The sequence below is a fragment of the Vanessa atalanta genome, chromosome 2, assembly GCF_905147765.1.
Source record: "Vanessa atalanta chromosome 2, ilVanAtal1.2, whole genome shotgun sequence".
Classification (NCBI taxonomy): domain Eukaryota; kingdom Metazoa; phylum Arthropoda; class Insecta; order Lepidoptera; family Nymphalidae; genus Vanessa; species Vanessa atalanta.
In genome coordinates this window covers 9522989-9543318 of record NC_061872.1, presented here as the reverse complement: position 1 = coordinate 9543318, position 20330 = coordinate 9522989, and the positions used below count along the sequence as shown (strand labels likewise).

Below are 20330 nucleotides of genomic sequence, written 5' to 3'. Positions count from 1 at the left end.
ATTCAATGATTATAATATTATTTAATAATTTTAATCCAATGACTTTTAATTTAATATAAATAAATATATACTTGAGTTTAATAAATATAGGTAGTGCAAATCGCCCAGCAACGGTGAGTATTAAAATGTTATGTATGGACAATTAATATCTGAAAATTCAGTGACGTACGCTTAAGTAACTATATTTTATGAAAAAAATATTATCATCATTATATAATAAGACCTTCTATATAAAAATAAAGTTTGATGTATGTATCAAATGTACTTGTTGTATGTGCCTTTTGTGAGCGTCTTAAGCTACCTCTGTAAAACCACACTATTTTCCTTTCTGTAAGCTACAATATTTTCCTTCATGAAAAACAGTCGACTTTAAATCCATATTTCTAGGAAAACCAGACATATTAAATAGTACTTTGGCAATTTTGAAAGTTATGTACGTCTTCGTAATACATGATACACCAATTGGGTTTGTAACATAAAAAATAGGTACTATACGATTTGATAATGAACCCAATATCCTATAAGAGTTTTCCAGGTGCATAATTTATAAACGGACTATAAATACAAAATCGACAATACATTTAGAAGGTATTATTATATTTCTAAGTATCCTTTAACTTTAATTAAACGTAGGTCGTACCCTTGCATTGTCCGGAATAAACAATCTTATACGCGGATATAGGGTAAGCTTTTATCATGTAAAGTTTCATTGAAACCCGTGTATTCCGCGTGATGCGTGCTTAAAATGAGAAAGAGATATTTTGGCACATTCTTTTAATGACGTCAGAGACAGAATTGAAAACGAATAAACGAAATATCTTGATTTATTATTATGAGCTGTTACTTATCGAACAATGGATATTTATATATGTTTATTCTGCATCAGAGAACCATTTGTTTTTACTTTAACTAAGCTTTACACAAATTTAAGATAATCTACCGTCATTCCGATTTTAGTGTACTCATTTTCAAGTGATATGTATACAGTATTATTAAATAAATGTAATAATTTACTATGAAAGAATTTAATGATCAAAACTACATATTTAATGGTAAGATTATTTCAGTCTTATATTTATTTATAAATACATTTAAAATATATATGAAAGTAGAATAGGACATATTTTTATTATAAAAATATTAAAATGAAAACTCATTGTATGCTGACATTATTTTTTAACTGAACAGAGGTTAAAATTGAACTCAGAAATTGTTAAAATAAAAATATCATTTTATTTTGAATAGGAAATAATATTTATTTCGAATCCAATGAAATGATGAATATTTTATTATAGTAGGGCTTTGTGCTAGCCAGTCTGAGTCTCGCTCATCATAAATAATACTGCCTAACAAGATATATGCTACCTTGTATTGCATGCAGGTTTAAAAGGTAAGGCAGTGTAATTTCAAGCACATGCGACATTTTAATTCCCATGTTTGGTGACGCATTAACGATATAAGTCATGGTTATTATTTCTGACAGTTCGAATGTCTATGGGCGATAGTGACCATTTATCAGCAGGTGTCCCATGTCCTTATTGCCTACATATTCTAAGTCAAATTATTACGTATATCATATAATTATCATTACCACCACACTAAACTACATAACAATTCTAAATATGTACTTTACAGTAAAAAACATAAAATATAAAAAAAAAAACACTACAAACGTAACGTTTAAATATTTACAGGTAGGAAAGCGTTGCAGATGTTTCGTGAAAAATGTCAGTGAATATTTAAGTAGAACATTTTTATTGACTCAAAAAGGAGGTTTTGTATTTTCGTCGTATATAAACATTAACTTTTACTGTATCTATATTTTATAACTCTTTCGTTTATTATATTTATAAAAAATATATTAAAGTACGATACTTGAACTAACTTTGTATACAAATTTGTATTGAATTTTTTGCAATCTCTTCTTTTATAAGGAGTAGCATTGACTTCGATTACTCACTTGTTGACCGTCAAAAATCTACCACGAATTTAGATAAGGAAATACCTTACACATAAGAACTGTTATTTTTTTCTTTATTTTTAAAATTTATGTATTCCATATGTCAACTAAAAACTGCCAGTATTTTGTAAATTTAAACACTTTTTTTATTTACTGTAAAAGCTCTAAAAAGCCATTATCGCTTGCAATGTCAACGTTATTTAAATATTTATTTAACGTTTCAATACCGCAGATGGAACTAAAATTGTTATTTACATTAATGTAAAAAAAATAACTTTGACATCTCATTTTATCTATATTTTTTATTTTATACCATCCGAGTTAAATATATTAAAAATTAAATTATCTAGGTTAAAACATTAAACACCTCATAAACATAATTAATTTAACTGACCTTTCTAGAATTAGTATGCAGCAGTACGTTTTTATTAAAACGAAATAGACTAAAATTTACATTACACACTTGAATATTACGCTATTATAGCTGAATCATTACAATAACTCTTTTAAAAAGCACATGAGGTATTAAAGGAGGTGCATAATTTGTGTAAAAACACAGATGCACTCTTGATATCTTTGAAGATGTCTTTAACGTTAGCAGTAATATTTGGTTGGTCAGTAAAGAAGTCAAAAATGCAACAAATGAGTATCAGGAGACAATTAAAATTGTAAGAGTGTATGAGACATGTACATATCACCAGTCATTCTCAATTCCACTGTAAGCCTGCCCGTAGGTAAAAGAACAGTGTACCTGCATTCAATACAAAGTCAATCAAAATAAAACAAGAAATATATCTTTTCTATTATTTATTTAAAGGAACGGACATTTTCTATATATTACTTCAACATGGCAAGTATTGTCTTCAAAACCAATATATTATTTCTTATGTATTTATATTTACAGTCCAACATTTTATTATCTTTTGAATGAATACAGTCAAAGAACATTTTTTTTATTTTTTAGAGTTTAATGTTATAGAAATAAGCAATTACACTTGCACAAATACATTATAAATATCCGCTTACTAAATACTTATAAGTCCCTTTAACAAAAAATAAATTAATAATATATTGCACCAATATTATACCAACCGGAATAAAATATTACTGCAGAATAATTGTATTAAGCGAGATGTAACATAATTAAATATTTAAAAACCTTTTTTTAAATATAATAAATTACATTAAATTTACATTAACAGCCTGTACATTTCACACTGCTGGGCTAAGGCCTCCTTTCCTTTTGAGGAGAAGGTATGGAGCATATTCTACCACGCTGCTCCAATGTGGGTTGGTTGATTCACATGCGGCAGAATTTCGTTGAAATTAGACACATGCAGTTTTCCTCACGATGTTTTCAATCACAATCGAGCACAATGAAGCCCTTGAAAATTCAGTAGTACTTGCCTGGGCTTGAACCCGAAATCATTGGTTAAGATGCACGCGTTCTAACCAAATTTCTAAAATATTTCCAAAGTTGTAAAAAAAAAATAAAAGTATAAAACCTTTTCAAAAAGGTTTTACTTTCAATTTATTTTTTACTTTTTAGTTATTAAACTCGCTTCGTTCTCACAGTTAGTTCTTTCCTTGATATCCATACTATAGGCAAGCACTAAAAACTTACTCCGCCATATTGGTTTACAGTGGCATTACTTTTTTGTTTTACTTATTCTCAGCAAGCCCTTTCATTTGATACCCATATTCTAGGAATGAATTAAAAAAAATATCTGCCATCTTGGCTGTTCCGTCATGCAGGATTGACGTCACATAGTAGACCATGCATCACATAGATAACAATAATCCAAACTGAACTTTTATACAAAATTTCAGCTCGATCGATTAAAGATATCTGCTTCTAAATTGAGTTGCAAGATTCCACCCGTCCATACTTACATTGCCAGTTAAATAAAAGCTTGCTAAAAATATACTTATTTCATTTTAATATTATCAAGCTACATATATATACTACAGCTCCCATATAATTTTTAACTCTTAACATTTTCACTGTCCATAAAGAACACACGATATTAAAACAATAACCATTAGTCATATGGGTACCTGGCTCTCACACAGGAAGCTCGGGTTCGATTCCCAGTATCGAAAATCTTTTTTCCAAACTTGAGTATTTTAACCCCGCCCTGCGACGCAGTAGAGAACATTAGGACTAATAGCATAAACATTCCGGAAAAATAGTCTTATGGGATTCACGGGACTGTGAAATTGTTAAAGTTGAAATTTCCAAAAATCCCATAATCGTAACTATTACAACGCAAAAGTTTCAACCCACGCCACGCACTTATTTCGATTGTTGCCATCGTAGGTTTATTTATCTACAGAAATTCTTCGTATTAAAATTACTTTTATTTTTTTAGCATCAATTATTCTATACGATTGCAAATTCATTATAATTTTAATTATTTAATCCATTTAAATTTCAATTATTTTCAACCTAAATGCATTACTGTAACGGTGGAAAAATAAATAATCTCTCATTTGAACATCAACGATTCAATTCAAAGAGTTTGATTTAATTACAATCGGGAACATTGATTTGACTGAATTGACCTAACTAATTTATATTATTTTCCTAACAATGTTTTGTTAATTAGAAATTTATATTCCTAATGTGATTTTTTGTAAAAGATGTCCTTCGTTTGATGTTTATATTATCCCGGTACAGAGTCAAGATTATTATATAATTTCAAATTTACATTGTAAACGAATACAGGTGTATCCGTTTACAATTTCGATTATGTAAGTGTATTTTTTAGTATAATAATATCTACCAATAGTGTCTGCGTGTGTCTAGCGAAAAGTCGAATTTGCCCCAAACATTGATCACCCTAAATGGCCATCGATTGCAATTTACAAAATAATTAAATTCGTTTAATAAGATAATCGAGTAAAAACTCATTTTTTAGCATTTTCTTATTCGAGTTCACGTTAGTCGCCTGAGATCTACCTATTCTATCCACTCGGATATTTTTGAAATAATTCGTTACAATAGATAAACAGTTATCTCACTAACCCAAAACTTTTAAACGTATGTTCTGAAAAACCCTTCAGTCCTCATACTGGTAGGTCATTTTTAGAAGCTTTTAACTTCATCTGGTTGTATTGTGATTAGCACCTTATACCTAAAGTACTTACTTATTACGCACATAATTTTCAAAACATAGTCAGTACAAACTATTATCACATCCATCGCATAATTTCGAAAAGACAAGTTTTTCTCTGCAATCATTTCAGTTTTGCTCGCCTTTAATGTGAGAGACGTATTTTTAGGTCACCTGTTACAATGATTAAAAAACATTACCAGTTGTTAACTTTTGAAAAAGGATTATAATTGAATTCCCTACTTTCAATGAAAAATTCGCAACACAGATTAAATAATCAAGCCAAATTAAAAGTTAAATAACTTTTTTAATTTTTGTTGATTATTTTATTAACGTTCTAAAAAAATTTTGCATAACGAATATTATTAATGTAAAGTATAATATAAGACTACGTTTTTGTTGCGACTGCGATTTTGCTCATACAATAATGATCATATGAAATATCGCTCAAGTACGAATTGCACTCAATTAGTCGCTGAGGTATTGTTCTCTGAACCGAATTATGCAGTCTCTTTGTACGCGCATTTTGGCTTAAATTTTAACTTTCATAACTTTACATTATTTATTGTACTTTAATTTTGTTTTTAATATATTATGGTATTGAAGAAATGTTGTTATATCGGACATAAAATACATCTAACACAAATTACGAAAAAATAATTATTACAAGCCATATTAAATTACTACAGTAAGTACAATGTACTCTCACCAGGACTGAAAGGTGTAACAAAGATGTGCTTAATCGGTTGATTGGGTCTGGTATAAATTTAATTTGCAAGACTTTTGACCCACGCGCTTAAAAAGTAGAATATAAATGATTGTAATTTAATTTGCTAAACGAATTTTTGATTATGAATATAGCCCAGACCTTGCTAAGAGCGTCTCAGTACAGGCAGGCCAGACGTCGAGACACCGCACACGCCGAATCCGTGACGGCCCATAATAGTGGTAGTTTTGACTGAATAAGTGTAATGCTGTCTACATTTCTTGAATAATTTTTAGGAGTTGATTTTTAGTGGCTAGTTTTGCAAGTGACCGGGTCCTCAATGCACCCCCTTGCAATAATTCAATTCTTGGCAACTGTAATGTTTTTGAAATAATTCATACATTACTTAAGAATGACTATACAAAAAACAGTTTCCTCTAAGTAGTGTTCTCATCCACTTCTTCAATCTTTAAATTTTTGTAGTAAAAAGGATTATTCAATACCTATGACGAAGTTCAATGATGACATTATCGACTGAGGACGAGGTGAAATTTAAACTTAAGTCTCTTTAGCCTGGGTATTACTTACTTTAGATAGTAAATATAATCATTAATCTACGTAAAAGTAGATAATTTTATATAATATTAATTTATTTAAGTTAAATTAAGCGTTGCAGTCAAATGTTGATAACAAATCGATAAGATATACACAAATAAATTAATATATAATAAGTTATTAAGATATTTCTTTTAAAAAAATTCGGACTAAAATGTATGAGAATTTAGCTGATTTTATTAAGCATTCCACAAACTTTAAAATTACAATATAAAATATGTGACTTGTGAAACATTTATAGATTTCAGACCGTAAATTTCTGTTACATTGCGATTGCTTGTAACTCTACACCGTTATACCGTGCTGCTGAAAAATATATCAAACTAACAAATAAATACTCAATTTGCTACCAACTCGATGTGTGTGTGTGTGTGTGTTTTTTTTTTATTTCTATTGGGAATAAAAACGAGTAAATGTACATGGGCAAACGGGGTACCAGATGGGAGGCAGTTACCACCCATAGATAATGATATTGTAAGAAATATATACCCTTCACTAAGCTGCCAAGAATCATCACAATAACTCACACTCGCTCACTCTACACCAATGAAATCAAAACACCAAAACGAAAAGTATTGCTCGATAGTCAAATCATTTTTCAGGAGGTACTAGTCTGGTAATAGTTCCTAGTAGATGAAAAACCAATTATGATGTCCCTCTAAATCCGGACATCACGACCAATCACAACTGACTGGACTGGATCTGGACTGAAGGATCTGCGCGTGACAATATTATACTCCAGTGCAAACTGGAAACCAAGTACGCGTTCTATTCCCTTGCTCTCATAATCCGACCGAAAGCACTTTGAGATGCCCGACTCCGGGCTGCTACTAAAAAAAATCTCGACAGAAAACCCCAATATATTTATTATCCCCCCATCCACAGAACGCAGTAGAAAGAGGCATAGAATAGAGTAGCATATCATCAAAGTAAAAACATATATTTATTTCTTGCGGATTTAGTACAAGATATAATTGAGTTATTTCCCAGCCCAATATTATGGATACCAAAGCCAACATCAGTTCATTCAATATTGGATATTGGAACCGCGAGCTTTGACTTTGTATTGAGTGAGAAGCAATCGCTCAACCCCTTTTCGCGATAAGATATTAAATGAAAATGGAACCTTCACAAAGAGATAGGCGTTTATTGTGTCGAAGGAGGATAAAACTAGGATTTCTATACACATCAATACTGATACAAAATTATGTTCAATTTAAAAAAAAATAAGAGTTCCATTATTGTAATTAATATTGTATTGATTATAGGTATTAGTATGTTCCTTAATCAACATGAAACATATGCGTTATAACATATTTTTATCTTTTACTGTATTAAAAATAAGTATGTCTGCGCTCACCTTAACATTACATTAACAACCTGTAAATTTCCCACTGATGGGCTAAGGCGTCCTCTCCCTTTGAGCAGAAGGTTTGGAGCATATTCAACCACGCTGCTCCAGTGTGGGTTAGTGGATTCACATGTGGCAGGATTTTGTTGAAATTAAACAAATGCAGGATTCCTCACGATGTTTTCTTTCACCGCCGAGCACGAGATGAATTATAAACACAAATTAAGCACATTAAATTTCATTGGATTTCATTGAATCCGCAGTCATCGGTTAAGATGCACGCGTTCTAACCACGGGGCCATCTCTGCTCAAACATTAATTTATTTAATTATCGGTAACTTATTTTATATAAGCAAAACCGTTGGCAGACCTTGTCTACTATGTATTATACATTGACATATTAAAGTCAAATAAACAATTTGTTCAAAGACTGGTGGTAAGAGTTTAAGCTAAAGTTCGCTGCAGCGATAAATCTTCATTATGTCATCTAATCAAACTATTAAAACATACAGCGCCAGATCGCTTATAGATAATAGTTTTCTCACATTTTCGCTTTTCGTATAACATAGTGTTAGAACATAGCGTCGCTTTAGACTTGACAGATTGTAGTTTGGCGTCGACGGTAATTATTTTTTTTGTATAGTGGTATTATGATTAGTAGCTCGGTATTTAATCCCTTAAAAAACAATTATTTATACTTACTTAACTAAACTGTTATCTAAGTCAAAGTTTAATATTTTAATTCTGTTTTCAAGATTACGCCCACACTGAACGAATAGCAATATCCCACTAATGTCTGGTGAGCAGTCTGCAGTTCAGTTCTGTCAAACAGAGAAACAGAGGGAAAGCCATATCTAATGCTAGTATAGTACATAATATACATATATTGTTTTCAGAATTGCGCTGCTTCTTTTGGTCTTCAGAAAGGCAATATAAAACAAACTTTAATTCTTCATTTATTAATAAATATTTTACAAGTGCACAAATGAAACGCAAAGCGCAGCCATTTCTTGTCTATTTTTTAAAATAAATATATTTTCAACGTTCTCATTTCGAAATATAAACTAAGTTAAAAACATTATAATATTCGTAATGCGTGATTATTTTTTGTTTACCAGTATAAAACCTGTACGGGTTAGAAAAAAAAACAATTCATATAATGATGGTATTATATTTTTAGTACCTTTTTATTACCGCACAGACGAGGAAAACAATTTAATATACGATTGGGAGAATATGTCTTACTGTTTCTATTTTTAGACTTTCGTGTAAAAATAAAAAATATCTTATTGAAATGGGCACTTGTCTTTGATTTACTGTTTAATATTACTCCCAGAATTTTATCCAGTAGTTATTTTCAATAATGAAACTATGTTGTTGTAGTTTTGAGTTTCATCCAAATCAAACCCGAGACTCTTCCCAGCCTTTTTCGCTTCAGTTGTAAGTATCAGAGATAGGTACTTGAAAAGTTTCTTCCGTAAATACATAATCAATACTACAAATTGTACAGAATATCTAAAACGTTACTCTGTTCCACATAATTTATCTTTATTAAACCCATTATCTCTGAGAATATACTGTTTATAAACAGCGAAGTAATTTGCAAGGATCGTTAAAAAATATTGTCTAAAGCCGAACAAGAAACCCTGTTGGAACTTCATTGTAAATATTCTTATACTGATATTATTAAAATACGTTCAAATATTGTTACAAACTCTCTGCCGTTATTCAAGGTAGTCCAGTGGATAGAGTAGTTATAATTTAACCGGAGATTGGGGATTCAAATTTTTGTTACTCCTGTTACTCGACTTTATAGATTAAGTAACTCTTTTGTGGAGCAATGTATACGGTTCTACATCAGGATCCCAGAAAGTGAGCACAAAACATCCATTGCCAAATAAAAAAAAAATAAAGAACGCTTGTGTGCGTAAGGTTATTATAAAATTTGTGAGTACATGGTTGAGAGCACACCTTGGGAATTAAACGATCGCCTCTTGGCTAATTCTTTTTATAGTGAATATTTGTAAATAATAACAATTTGAAAAAAAAATCTATGTACGTGTAATGCTTCTATATTGAATAAAGAAACTGATTCAATTCGATTTAAAAATTTGCTCTATGGCTAACTAACACATTGGCGCAGCATAGTGGAATTAGTTCCAAACTTGTTCCTCACAATGAAAGTCCTCCTTAACCCAGCAATGGGACATTTACGGGCTTTTACTTTACTTACCACTTACAATCAACTTTGACCGCCTATACAAAAATAAACCATCCTCTTATTATTAAGATTGTATTTACTAAGTATCGATAATCACAGTCAATTTTTTTTTTTTTAAAGCAAACATTTGTTTTATTGATAAGGTGTGTGTTTTGAGGTGTTTAACTTAATACTCGCTCTTATTTTCATAGAGGAATTTGAACGTTGTTAAATCTACAAATGAAATTATAGGCTTATTTGACCCGCGGTTATTGATCCGTCGATCAGTCTTGTTTAAACACACGAGCGTTATAACGATGATTTCATCCGCATAGATACTATTATTTGACTATATGTTCGAAACTTTTTATTGACTACAGTTTAAAACATGCTGTGTGCCAAGTCAATGTACTCATGCCAAATTTTAATAAAAACTTTTCAGTAGCTTCCAAACGTGCACAGATTAAAAACCTGCGACGATTTATATTTTAAAAATATATATGTGTTCACTAATAGCAAAAGGACAAATAGGCCACATGTGATAATAGTCATTATTACTCATGGTCATTGAAATAAATTTATAATAACGCTGGCTCACTGATATACTTTCAATTGAACACATCTACTTAAATATATACAATATACATTACTTTATATATGTATGTAGAGGTAGATTATTCCACCGCCAATCAGAAATACTTAGTATTTTTGTGTTATGATTTGAAGGGTGAGTGAGTCAATGTAAGTATAGGCCCAAGAAACGTAACTCTTAGCTCCCAAGGTTAGTCGCGCATCAGCCATGTAAAGATTGGTTAATATTTCATAAAGAGGCAATGACTATGGGTGGTGACCACTCCACCATCAGGTTTTGCCTTTGCCTGTCCCAATATCATAAAAAAAAAGTTTTGCTATGTATGTATAAAGTTTAATGTCTCCAATTTATTTCATTCCCTAGATCATTAATTAGACATAGTCTAGAAAATACACTTCTGTAAGTATTAAGGCTAATTACACAGAACACCTATTATTGCAGACCGCGCGCTTGAAGCGACGTGGTGTTGCTCTATTATCGCCACAAAATAAAAAAAAAGTATTGATGTTATCCGGTCGAGTAACTTAAAAGTGTGCGGTACCTAATCGGGCTCGTACAAATTGCTACCACCGAGATGTTATATCAATACCAATTCATTCTCTGTATCTGTTTTTATATTTGTATCTTTTTTTTATAATAAATTGTCTTGAAAATGTCTACGTTAATTAAGCGCTTTAATATGAATTGCTTAGGCTCAAGTAAATTCGCGTATTAATAGCAGTACATTATTTTGTCACCCAAGGACGTTATACCTTTACTTACTAATGGTTTAATGAAGTGTTACAAGGCTTTCCTCCATATATAAACCGCTCGATGAGTAGCTTTTCATCTTTTAAGTATATATAATTTTTTGGACGTACATTACACATTTTTTACAAAGAATTATTAAAAATAAATCTACGAATTTAATCAAAAGCCACAAGCGTTGTTCACACGTAAGAACATATTATAAAATACTGAAGCGTGAATATTTTAATGAAAATATTCATAAACACAGTTACAAAATACATTCATTTTGATTGAATAAAACTATTAAATATAAAATATATGTTAATTTATTTGCGAAAAAGCATTTCCCTTTAAGCGTTTTCTAATTACAAATCCAATTACAATGAAAAGGTTGGGATGGCGCAGTGCCTACTGCAAGAGAATTACCGATGATTGCGGGTTCAAACCCGGGCAAGCATAACCGAGTTTTCATGACCTTGTAATTTACCATCTCCTGGGCGATAAAGGACAACATCGTAAGGAAATCTTCATGTGTTGGATGAAGTAAGGCATCATCATGATGGAATGACCAAACCATCAAAGGATTTTCAATTAAAGGCCTTAGTAAAGCAATACGACAGTTACAGGCATTACTTTAATTACATTGCAAACTATTATCTATTAATTATTTATTGTAATCGCAATGAAGATCATTGTTGACGATCTAACGATTGGCAATAGTTGAAATGCGGAATAATTAATTGAATCCACACACTAAATCGGTATAATTGAATTGTTTCTTACGTAATCACCAGTAGATACCTATTCACGTGACGGAAAATTGGACAGAAATAAATGATACTCACACACAATGATTATATTGCCTACGATAGATGTAATTATAATACTTATATAATATTTTATTTACAGAATGTGGCAATGGCGCGGTCAACAACTAATTCTTCAAATATCCTAGAGAGGTTTAGTGGGACCACCACATCTACAACGACCACACCCACCAACAATGTCATCGTGGTTGCGAAATCTAACAATGGCAACAAACGACCACCAATCATCGTTTATCCCACTGGTAAAGTATTAATTTACTAGTGTAAAGTCCAGATAATCTATCATACTTTTGGCGCTGATTCCGGTTATTCTCATCAATTTCCGAGATGAAAAATATTATATAATAATAATAAATAACCAAGGATAAATGATATCTGAGTTTTATTAAATCTATTTTATGAATATACGTGATGTATTATGATGAAGTATATAGAGGTAGATACATTTATGAATTATATGTATCCTTAATTGATATTAATACCGCAATTTTTTTTCATCTTCGAGAGTACTTACTCTGTGTGAATATATTATGTAGAGTTTTATTACATTTACTCGAATAGATAAATATTAAATATTGAAAAAATACGTGCGCCAACAGTGAGGCAATATTTGGAGAGGATACAAGTAACTTCTTTATACAAAATAAAGATTGTTTGTCTCGATTATAATATGGAATATTCTTAAACAAAAACATACAATCTTAAAATAGAATAAATTGCTATGTATATTTTCAATTCATTAAGCATATTGTGAATGTTCCACTTGCCTGGGATACATTGAACATTTGTTAAGCAACTTATCGAATTGATTAAATTGGAATACCTTTTCGCATTCATTAAAATCGTACTTTCATTCATTTCGTTCGATGTTTCATGGTCATTCAATCGTACGCGATTCGAATAGAACTTCCTTCGATGCTAGAAAGTGGATGAAGCATTTTTATACAAACTTTCTGGCCCCAAAAAAAAACCTGAAATCTTATTGTTCTCAAAGAAATTAGAATAAATAAAACTACACGAATAAATCTGAATAATAGGCGTCGTAAAACTCAGACCTTAATTCCTTAGTCTCTTTGTTATGTCATTGTAATCTTAACTCCTTTGTTTTCATTCGGTGTAAATACATATATCTTAACATATTTCTATTGTTTCAGTGACGCCCGAGTCGATAGTGGTACCGATTGTATCGTGTATATTTGGCTTTCCATTATTGGCGTTAACAGTTATATGTTGCTTGCGGCGGAGAGCGAAATTGGCAAGGTAACCATTACATTAGTTAAAGCTATTATTCATTCTCTGCTTATAAAAATGTTTGTTTTATAATTTACTAACATTTTTATAATCAGAGAGAGAATAAAGTTATAAAATCTATGAATAAAATATATCATAATATATAATGAAATAATATGCTTTTCTTTGTTTACTAAGTACTAAACATATCGGTATGAGACTTTGACCAATCGACGCGAAAGCGTCCGAAGACGGTTAATGAGTATGATTTTTTTGAATGCCGTTGGTACTTCTACCTTTTGTTTACATTTAAAGTCTAATTAATATGCAGCGAAGCGAACATGTAGGTAACAGCTAGTCTATTTGTGCGTTTTACGATTGTCACGTTTATATTATTCCTTAACTCAAATGTAGTTTAATAAAAATTTAAACATATTAACATTTGATCGGGTTTATTAGATAAAGTTCAAGGTCAAAAGAATGCCGCGCCTCCTAAAAATTAAACGATTTATTTATTTTTTAAATTAACAATAAAACCTTAGTGCACCTATATATTACTAATAATATTGAGCTCTCACATTACAAGAATAAATTGAATGTATAACTATCACCGGTAATATAGCAATGTAAATTCTATTGAGAAAAACCGGTAGGAAATAGAGGTCAACGGTTGACCACTAAGTACACGCATACTAGCAAGTTGTATGACATTTGGCGAGTTTCAAGCGTAGCTGTCACGCACAAGTCATGCTAATAACTGCCCTGACGGTACAACTATAAGCCATTAAACTAAGAATTGATTTGAATTATAATAATAAAGTTTACTCGTTTGTTTTAGTTCTTTTGTAGTGCGACACTCTATCTAGATGCATAAATAATTTAAGGTACATTATTTTAAAAAAAAAGTGTCCTAATCAAATTTAAAAAATATAATGATATATTTATTTTTGTCAAATAATGTGTTAAGTATATGAAGATTATTCGTCAAATCAATAAAATATAGAACCAGTACTTAGTATAAAGGTGAAAATAAAATTTATAATTTTGCCAGTAGCTGTTTGTAAAATTTATATTTATTGATTTTTTTTTAAGAAGAAACCTCTGAAACACTAACTTGATGTGACGTATATTCAAGATTATCACGCATCATTATCAGTATTAAAGTTTTAAATTTTAAGCAAAATTGTAATATACTTATACATAAAACTTACTTACATTTAATACCTTTCAATTACGGATACAAAATGAATCTTTCTAATAAATCGTGCCATTTTAAAATACACTGCATGTATGTTGATTTTAAGCACATAACAAAAAAAGTAAAAATATTTTTCGGTGTACGTGTGGTTTAGTATTTTTATTAGTTTCCTGTTCACGTTTTTGTGATAAATAAATTCTAACCAAACCTATGCATGTTTAATATTTAGTACACATTACCTATCCTCTTAATTGTTGATCAAATTAGTAAATTTAACTATGTAAAAATAGTAAATTAACCTAAAAAAATAACTTAAATACTTAATGAAAAATAAATTAATAATAATAATACACATTATTTATTTAATTTATCTATATTATAAAATATTGAACATAATACAAAATACTTACAAATAAGAAATATTTATGCCATTTTTTTTAATAATATTCATATATAATATTATGTGCTGTATTATATAAAGTTTAACAAATTTTTATTTATAAATTATAATGTAAAAATATTGTTCAGTCTTAGTCAACACCTCTAAGATTTAAAAAAAAAACATATTAGATTTAAAATATCGAACGAACACAATCCTTACATGATGCTTCTAAATTATCACTTGATATTTGGTCTTGAGGTGTTATAGAGTGACATTAATTACGTCCTTGGTTGTAATTAGATCTGACATTTACCCTTGTAAGATATTCGCTCCGAGGCAAATTTTATTACAAAAGTTTAACTAAGAGTTATCTGCCTAATTCAATAAAATTGTGTCTAAAAATTATACTAGGCAGAATTCAAAACATCTATTAACTCTGATTTATTATGCAGTATTAATACTTCTTGATTACTATATATTTTATTTTAAATTTAAATTTTACTTACAAAGTTCCGATAACAATTTCCACAATATCCTAAACGCCATTTTTTTCGAATCCATAATGAAAATCATAGAATATTCAAGATTTCGACCAATGATATCACATCAAATCAATATCACAGATTTTATTTCTTTCTACTTCTGGTGAGGTTGGAATAAGTTGTTGGTAGAATACAAGGACCATCATACAGTATTGAATTAGGTAAAATATCGATGTTATATGTGTGTGTGATGTCCCTTATTTTACTTTTCTATCTTTATTATAAACTTAGAAGCAAGGAATAGTTTTAAGAAAATTGTGTTTCACACGTCACATAATCAAATTATAGATAGTATTATAATAGTTATTTCTCGATTATCTGCACGTAAATTATGTTCTTCTAGGTAGAATCTACTTTCCGAACCGGTGGGTGGTAGCTTTACATTTAATTCAACACGAAACAATGACAATTCAAAAGTGCTTGTATGAGCCTACTTGAATAAAGAATATATTAATTGTCTTCTAAGTAGAGTGAAAAGATTAAAAACGCATTGGGATTTGTTACAGATAATCAAGTAAGTTACTTAAAAAACGATCAAAATACTCTATACGCTATCCTACTTGCTCATACATTCTTCAGAAAGCCCTAGGTGTGTTCATCTTAGATGTGTGATTATTAGAATATCTATATAATTCTTATATATTCTGTCGTTTTTAAAGCAGCTTTGTCCCAATCGGGTACCCACGATACTATTTTTTTAAATCTTATTTGAAACATCGTGTAATGGATGCCAGGAATTCTTCTGATCACGAAACTTTACTGTATATCTATTATTCCCTTGCTCAGAGTTTGTTCCAGTATCTACTACATTGTTGCTTGGAACGGAACTGACAACTCTATCTTACTTCCCTTGGAGCGTGCACAACCGTTTGTGAGCTATATTATTACTACAAAGTCATGCTTGGACATACCCGAAGCTATATACTATATAGCGCGTGCCCTGTGTGTTCTTACCGACATACATGTGTTGTATTTGTACACATTATCGAAAGCCTTCAGGCTAAACAAAACCGATTTTGTACATTTCCTCGGACTATCCATGGTGTGTGAGAATATGATGGACATGTCGATATTACTTCCTGAAGGCCTCAAGGGTCTCAATCTTACTCATATAATTATTGCAAGTATAATCCCCCTTCTAATCCGACCCGTAAGCGTCCCAATAACATCTCCAATGACCTGGTCAACAAACTACCGACAATACTTACATGTTATGTTACAAATTCAACACAAACCGACCTTGCTCGCTGGGTCAGGGTCCTTCGATCATTACAACCCGTCGACGCATAGCCAAATGACGGTGTAATATATAACACAGAGTACCCTCCCACCCAAGGACAAGCCAAGATCCGGTCTCACAAGAGGAACCCTTAGGATACACGCATTCTGTACACTTAAGTAGGCACCAAGCGTCGGTATTGAGTTTTTTTAACACATCATCTCGTTTGGTAACGCTTTCGAAACCATTAGAGCCAAAAAACACACTCCGAATAAAAAACAAAAATAAAACTAACAGACAGCTCTTTATTTTATCTCCCATACTTCGTAAATACAAAAGCATTGACTACACTTTTAAAACGTAAACAAAACAAGAGTTTATGCAGTGACTCTTCCACGTATGGTATATGCGTACGAAGCTGAGAGAGCCAAAGGTAGTTTATACTTACGTACACATACTTATAACATTACATATTACCATTTACTCCCCCAATTATAATATGAAACTCGTGTTCGCGGTGAATAGACAATGTTCAAAGTGAAGGTTCGAACATGCGACCACAAGACTTCAGACGATCGTTACTTCATTAACCGTCAAAACTTAAATAATATATTATATCATAATTAATTAATATTTCTATATAACTTCAGTAAGAGGCTGTGATTTTTATTAATTTGCATTATCAACGTTTATGTTCATGGAGATCACATTAACTACACTTACTCTACACTTCTCTTCATTACAGCATAAAGTGTACAGCCGTAAGGTATTCATTAGGCTATAAAGTCTTCCTTTTTAACTATAAAATTTTATGTTTGTAATAAAAACGTTTCTCACAGGGAACGTGCCCGTCGTCGTAATTGCGAATTAGACAGGGGTGAGTTGTCCGTCGTGAGACTGTCCCCAGTAAAAGCCAGGCCTCGTGCCGTCAGTCTCATCAGATCGCCCCGACCACCGCCTACGTTAGAACTGGACACTGTCCTGGAGGAGCGATCGGATCCGGAACAAACAACACTCTCACAAGTAACAGGAACCTTTTCTCAAATATTCTTTTGACGTATATGAAAACATTAAGAATTTTGTAAAACTATCATTAGAAACCTTCAAAAATAAAATTATTTTTATTTCGATTTGCGAAACCATACATCGTCAAATATCATGTCATCTATTATTACATTTTTTTTATAAATTTAAACCTAGAATAATATATATAAATAAATTCAAAATTCTATTTACTAAATTATATGTACATATAAGTATTGAATATGAATTAAACATAATTTTAATTTACAGATAGAGATAACACCAGACCGAGAAGTGGGTTCAATTTTATTCAGCACGATTGGAGCTGTAGGTAGCGCCGCTGTGTCCGCAGCTACCTGTGCGCGAGACAGCTAGCGGCGGGGCTCAGCGCAGCTCGGCGCGCGCTCGCCGCTCTGGGCTGCGCTGACAAGCCAACCCATCGACGATGACGTAGAAGACGTCCCCGATACAGACAGCTAGCAGATACAAGATGATCACTCCATCGCCGACATCGGCGAACGAATGAAACTGTTTCTGGACATTCCACTTAGATTTTAGTAGACGTGCATCCAAAAAACTCAATTGTGAATAACGCTATTGCGAGAGTGAACGGAGTCTTTTTGTATAATAAAGTGAAATTGACTAATAAATAGTATTAAAGTGGTGGACAAATTATAATAATAAGTATATGTAATAAAATGTAACCAACATCGAGTATTAAAAAAAACTATACGACCATCAAATTTACCGTGCTTTAGTAAATGTTCATACGAAATAAAAATATGATTATTTATATATATTAACGAAATAAGATGTAAAAAATCATATCATATATCAAGGACGGTCAATACTTATAATAAATTGTTAATAAGATGGAAAGAAGTATTTTCGCCGCAGGGTGCCTCTTTTATTAAAGCTGGCCCTTGAGGAAGTTTCATTTATCTTCAAAGTTTCGCAATGTTGAAATGAAAAGGTGAATTTTGAAATATCTATAAGAAATATTTTTGTTATTCTGTTGCACAATTTATAATTAATAGTTGATGTATGTTATGTTATGTAATTTATCTCCTATTTTATCTATATCTATATAATGTGTTTAAGTTTAAAAATTATATGATACTTCACATAATTCATAAATCTTCGAAATTTGTACATTTTAATAATTACATTAGTCTGTGCGCCCTTTCCCTTAGCAAGATTAAATAAATAATTATAATATGTATACATATATATAAAAAGAACCAAAATCATGTTAAAATATATTTCTTAAATATTACATAGGTTTTAGTTTCTTTTTATATATTTCTTGATTATCTTTTATAAGTGGATCAATTTGTAATCCACAAATATTAACACAAAATAAATTAACAATAATTGACGTTTACCGTTAATTATTACACATTGTAATTTATATTAAAGTATAAATAATATTAACTGTACTATTTACATTTTCTTTTTTTTTAGAGATCGTTATGTATATACAAAAAAATAAATATTTATGCACAATTGCTTTTAGAATAAACGATACGCTGATAGTAGACGAATTAATAAAATATAAAGTAGAAATAATAATGTATGTACATACAAAAATTATAAATTTTAGGCATAGAATTAGTTTTCTACGAACCTGATTCGTGTTTGGCTGAATGGAATAAAATTGAAAGCAAAAAAAATATGTACGTACTATATTTAAAAGAGAAAAAATAAAATCTAATGTCGACATATCTCTTGTTGAAATCGTTCCTTTTTTATTTGCAAACATATTTTTCATTTGTAATAAATGAATTAAACAAATCTAATATTCGTGTAGGGCCCATTAAAAACTTTTAATTAAGTACTCTTGACCGATTTCAGGTACGGCGTTCATTCGTAACGGAAACTAGGCTTCTAGAGAGAAGGATTTATAACACTAAAATGTGTGCGTAAACACTCTATTTTCTCACTCTCATCGTCAGAAAGATAACCGGCACTTTTACGTAGTACATATTTAGAATTAGTTTAAAGAATAACTCAAGCCAGCTCCTAGACCAACAAAGCAGTTAAAAGGACGATGAAAAGATGATGAATTTATAGAAATGAATTCAAAGAAACGTTTATGTTACGTTTTAAATAAGATTATTAAAGAGCAAAGTTTCCTACGTGAAAGTATATTCTGAAGTCATGCGTTATATCTAGTTGAAGTTCTAAATGCAAAGTATTACGTTTTCTTCCATCAATTATTTTTATTATTTCTAATAACAATTTTATACAGTACTAACTATGAATTTCGATAAAGAAATATACATACAACAATGAGGTTGCAATTTGTTCTCGTAGACCAATTTGTTTATTGGTTAAATAAAGATTTACTATTATCACCCGGACCCTTTTATTTCATTGCCCTGTATGTAGGCTGATAACAACATATAACACTGTGTAGTTTTATTTTAAATTCATTCTAGTGACTTCCATGTGACACGCTTACAATTTAATTCATCCCAATTAAAAATTATTGAATTGAAGTGCATTAATTCAAAATACTAGTGAATATACATATATATTTATAATAATAATTGCATGTATAAGTACGTTTTAAATTTCATATATTACGTCGGCTTGGACATCTAATAGTCCAGGGAAAAAGACCCGTGAAGTTTGAGA

At 30.7% G+C, this 20330-nt stretch overlaps 1 protein-coding gene across 1 annotated transcript; it reads left to right on the top strand.

The window, feature by feature from the left end:
• Positions 1–43: 43 nt before the first annotated feature.
• LOC125074154 lies at positions 44–18428 on the top strand. Its single transcript, XM_047685395.1, has 5 exons — positions 44–113; positions 12179–12338; positions 13251–13356; positions 17507–17690; positions 17961–18428. Exons 2-5 carry the CDS (start codon positions 12188–12190, stop codon positions 18063–18065), a joined length of 546 nt encoding a protein of 181 aa, XP_047541351.1. The 5' UTR covers positions 44–113; positions 12179–12187; the 3' UTR covers positions 18066–18428.
• The last annotated feature ends 1902 nt before the right edge of the window (positions 18429–20330 follow it).